A 2,951-nucleotide genomic window follows, 5' to 3' on the forward strand; every position below is an offset into this window, starting at 1 on the left:
TCCCCTTAAAAATCAAATGATCAAGGGGAAATTAAATGGCACGCACGGCTTCATCACTTCGATAAAAAGTGATTGAGTCGTTACACACCCGTTTTTCTGTTCTTTTTCAGTTGATACATCGCATAGCCTTACATTACCTTCTATGAAATTCGTACGGCTTGCCCATTATCTTTACTCACATTCCCAGAAAAGCATTTCTTCCATCCGATCCCGTATCATACACGATATGCTAGGCAATCGGCCTGATTGAAATAACTCCCAAGAATCACATTAAAATTTTCAGGATACATGCATCATCACCAGGCAAAATCTGTCACCAAATCCTTCCCCCTACACAAGGCCTCAAAAGAAGGCAAGTAGAAAAATCGGCAACATGAGATTTGGGTGCCAACAACCCTGGCTTAAGAACAAAGCAAAAAATCTAATCCCTAATTAAATGGGAAACCTTTAGCGCTTTTGGTAATTTGGCAAAGTAATTTGGCAAGGGGGGCCTGAAAGAGAACATAGAGAAGCAAAGGAGGAAAGCAGCCGCTGTTGTTTTCTTAAGGTAAGAAGACAGGCAGGCCGAAGCAAAGAGGCCATTTTTATCTTCTTGTCCGGTTAGGGCAGGGGGGGACAAAATCTGCAAGCCTTCCATAATTCGCTAATCTCTCTCTCTCTCTCTCTCTTGGGTAGTAAAGAAATCTGCGCAACAAATGATGTACGAGATTTCCTCTCTCTAGACCCCCTCATTGACTTTCTCTCTCTAACCCCCCCTCACGCCCTCCCCCACACATAAAAGCCAGGCCTTCTCACAAGACGCACACCACCACACCTCACCAAAAGCGAAGTTAAATCTGCCACCTTTCCCTCTCTCTCTCTCTTTCTCTCTCTCTCTCCCTCTCGCTGTCTGCTCATGCTCTTCCTCTGAGGAGCCCTCTCTCCGTCTCTCCCTCTCTCTCCCTCTCTCTATCTGTCTCTGTTTCTCACTCCCTAGCTGTCATGGCGGTCGAAGCTCCGCGCGTCAATCCTTTTCCTACCCAGATGATCACGAACAGGTAATCATCGATGGCCGTTCGTGGGTCTGTGTTCTTTTTTCCTACTGTGGGTTGCCTGGGGTGTTCGGGTTATTTCTCTCTCCCCGTTTCTCTCTGTTTTGTTTTTTTTTTGGTGGGCATGGTGGTGATTGAATTGGCTCGACTCTGCTGCGGGTTTTGCAGGGATTTCGTTGTCCAGGCGAAGAACGCCAGCGCGACCGATTTCTTCGCCAGCCCAGGGGAGGAATTCATCCCTCCGGCGCCCACGGGACCGCCGGTCCCGATGATGCCGACGTGGCGCTGCCAGCAGCAGCCTCGCGTCGTCCCCGAGATGATCGCCGTGAAGAAAACCGAGAGCGGATTGAGCAGCAACTACAACGCCAACGCCAACGCCAACGCCGTCGCCGCCGCCGCCGCCGCAGCCGCCGCCGCCGTCCCGGTCCCCAGGAACCACCACAAGCGGTCCAGAGACGCGTTCGGCGACGGCCACTTGAACGGCGATCTCCTCCCGGTGAATTATAATCCTCAGAAGATGACCAAGGTATCGCCGTTCCTGGGACAAGAGGCCGCGTTCGAGATCCAACGGTACCAATGGGAGGTCGACCGTTTGATTTCCCAACATGTAATGATCCTTCTTTTCCTTCCTTTTTTTTTTAATTCAAATTTATTTCGTCGTCGTCGTCGGTTATGTTTGGACAAGTCTTTGATGAATTAGTTACAGTTACTACTGGCTTTAAACCAGGAAAAGATCAGCAATGTCGATTCTGTTTCTGGCGAGAAAATAATGTTTCATTTCCACGAATTGCGTCGAGAAATTCGTTTATCATCGAAAGAGAGGATGAAATTTCGAATCTTTCTGACAAATTTCTCTCGTTCCTCGACGTGTTTGCAGACGGAGAGGCTGAGGCTGGAGCTGGAAGACAGAGCGAAGCAGCAATCCAGGGCGCTGCTGTCCTCGATCCACGACTCGATCGTTGGAAAGCTCAGGGAGAAAGACGAGGAGATCCAGAGGCTGGGGCGGCTGAACGGGATGCTCCAGGAGAAAGTGAAGAACCTGGTGATGGAGAACCAGATCTGGCGGGGCCTCGCCCAGACCAACGAGGCCGCCGCCAACTCCCTCCGCTCCAACCTCGAGCACGCCCTCGCCCGCGCCGGCTGCGGCCTCGGCGACGACGACGCCGAGTCCTGCTGCGGGAGCAACGACCCCGGGAGGGCGGCGGTCGCGCTCGTCGGCGGGGCGGAGTCGTCGCGGCGGCGGGGGTGCAGGGCGTGCGGTGAGAGGGAGTCGTCGGTGCTGCTGCTGCCGTGCAGGCACCTGTGCCTGTGCGCGGCGTGCGGGCCGAGCCACCACGACTGCCCGGCGTGCGGCTCGGCCGTCACGGCGAGCGTGCACGTGAACCTGTCGGCGTCGTCGTGATAGCAACGGTCGGAACCGCCGCGGGGCAGGAGGTGTGAAAAGGAGGAAAATTCAGGGGCGGAAATGGAAAAATGGATAGAATAATGGGGGAGGAAAGGAATAGTCTTTTTTTTTTTAAATTTTTTTTTTTTTTTTGTATTTTTGCGGATGATAGTGAGATTCTTTTATATCTTCTTTTGTTGGAGAAATTGGGGAAAAACCATCGAGAGGGATGGCTTTTCCATTTTTTGTGTATATACATCCCAAAACTCTCTCTCTCTCTCTCTCTTTATTTTTTAATAATCATAGATGTTCGTATTTTTGAATTTGTTGAATTTCTTATCTTTTTACTTTTGTTGCTTGGACTTTAAAAGAATAGAAAAATATAATTATTCTTTTACTTTATTGATCTTCTAGTACTTTTGCACTCAAATTCTCTTTATCTCGAGGTGGATTTATTGTGACAATCTCTAGTTCTATAGAAAGGTAATGACACCTTTGACTCGCAGCTAGTGTTCAATTATGAGATTTTGACCCCT

At 50.0% G+C, this 2,951-nt stretch overlaps 1 protein-coding gene across 1 annotated transcript; it reads left to right on the forward strand.

Annotated features, from left to right (window-relative positions):
• Positions 1-782: 782 nt before the first annotated feature.
• LOC104444605 (BOI-related E3 ubiquitin-protein ligase 1) lies at positions 783-2,738 on the forward strand. The gene is made up of 3 exons (XM_010058314.3): positions 783-1,037; positions 1,200-1,638; positions 1,909-2,738. Exons 1-3 carry the CDS (start codon positions 982-984, stop codon positions 2,431-2,433), a joined length of 1,020 nt encoding a protein of 339 aa, XP_010056616.2. The 5' UTR covers positions 783-981; the 3' UTR covers positions 2,434-2,738.
• The last annotated feature ends 213 nt before the right edge of the window (positions 2,739-2,951 follow it).

The sequence above is a fragment of the Eucalyptus grandis genome, chromosome 5 (assembly GCF_016545825.1).
Source record: "Eucalyptus grandis isolate ANBG69807.140 chromosome 5, ASM1654582v1, whole genome shotgun sequence".
Lineage (NCBI taxonomy): Eukaryota > Viridiplantae > Streptophyta > Magnoliopsida > Myrtales > Myrtaceae > Eucalyptus > Eucalyptus grandis.

Coding starts and splice junctions, on each gene's coding strand:
- LOC104444605 (XM_010058314.3), top strand. CDS start 982: ATGGCGGTCGAAGCTCCGCGCGTCAATCCTTTTCCTACCCAGATGATC. Junction 1,038..1,199: donor ACCCAGATGATCACGAACAG/GTAATCATCGAT, acceptor CGGGTTTTGCAG/GGATTTCGTTGTCCAGGCGA. Junction 1,639..1,908: donor ACCGTTTGATTTCCCAACAT/GTAATGATCCTT, acceptor ACGTGTTTGCAG/ACGGAGAGGCTGAGGCTGGA.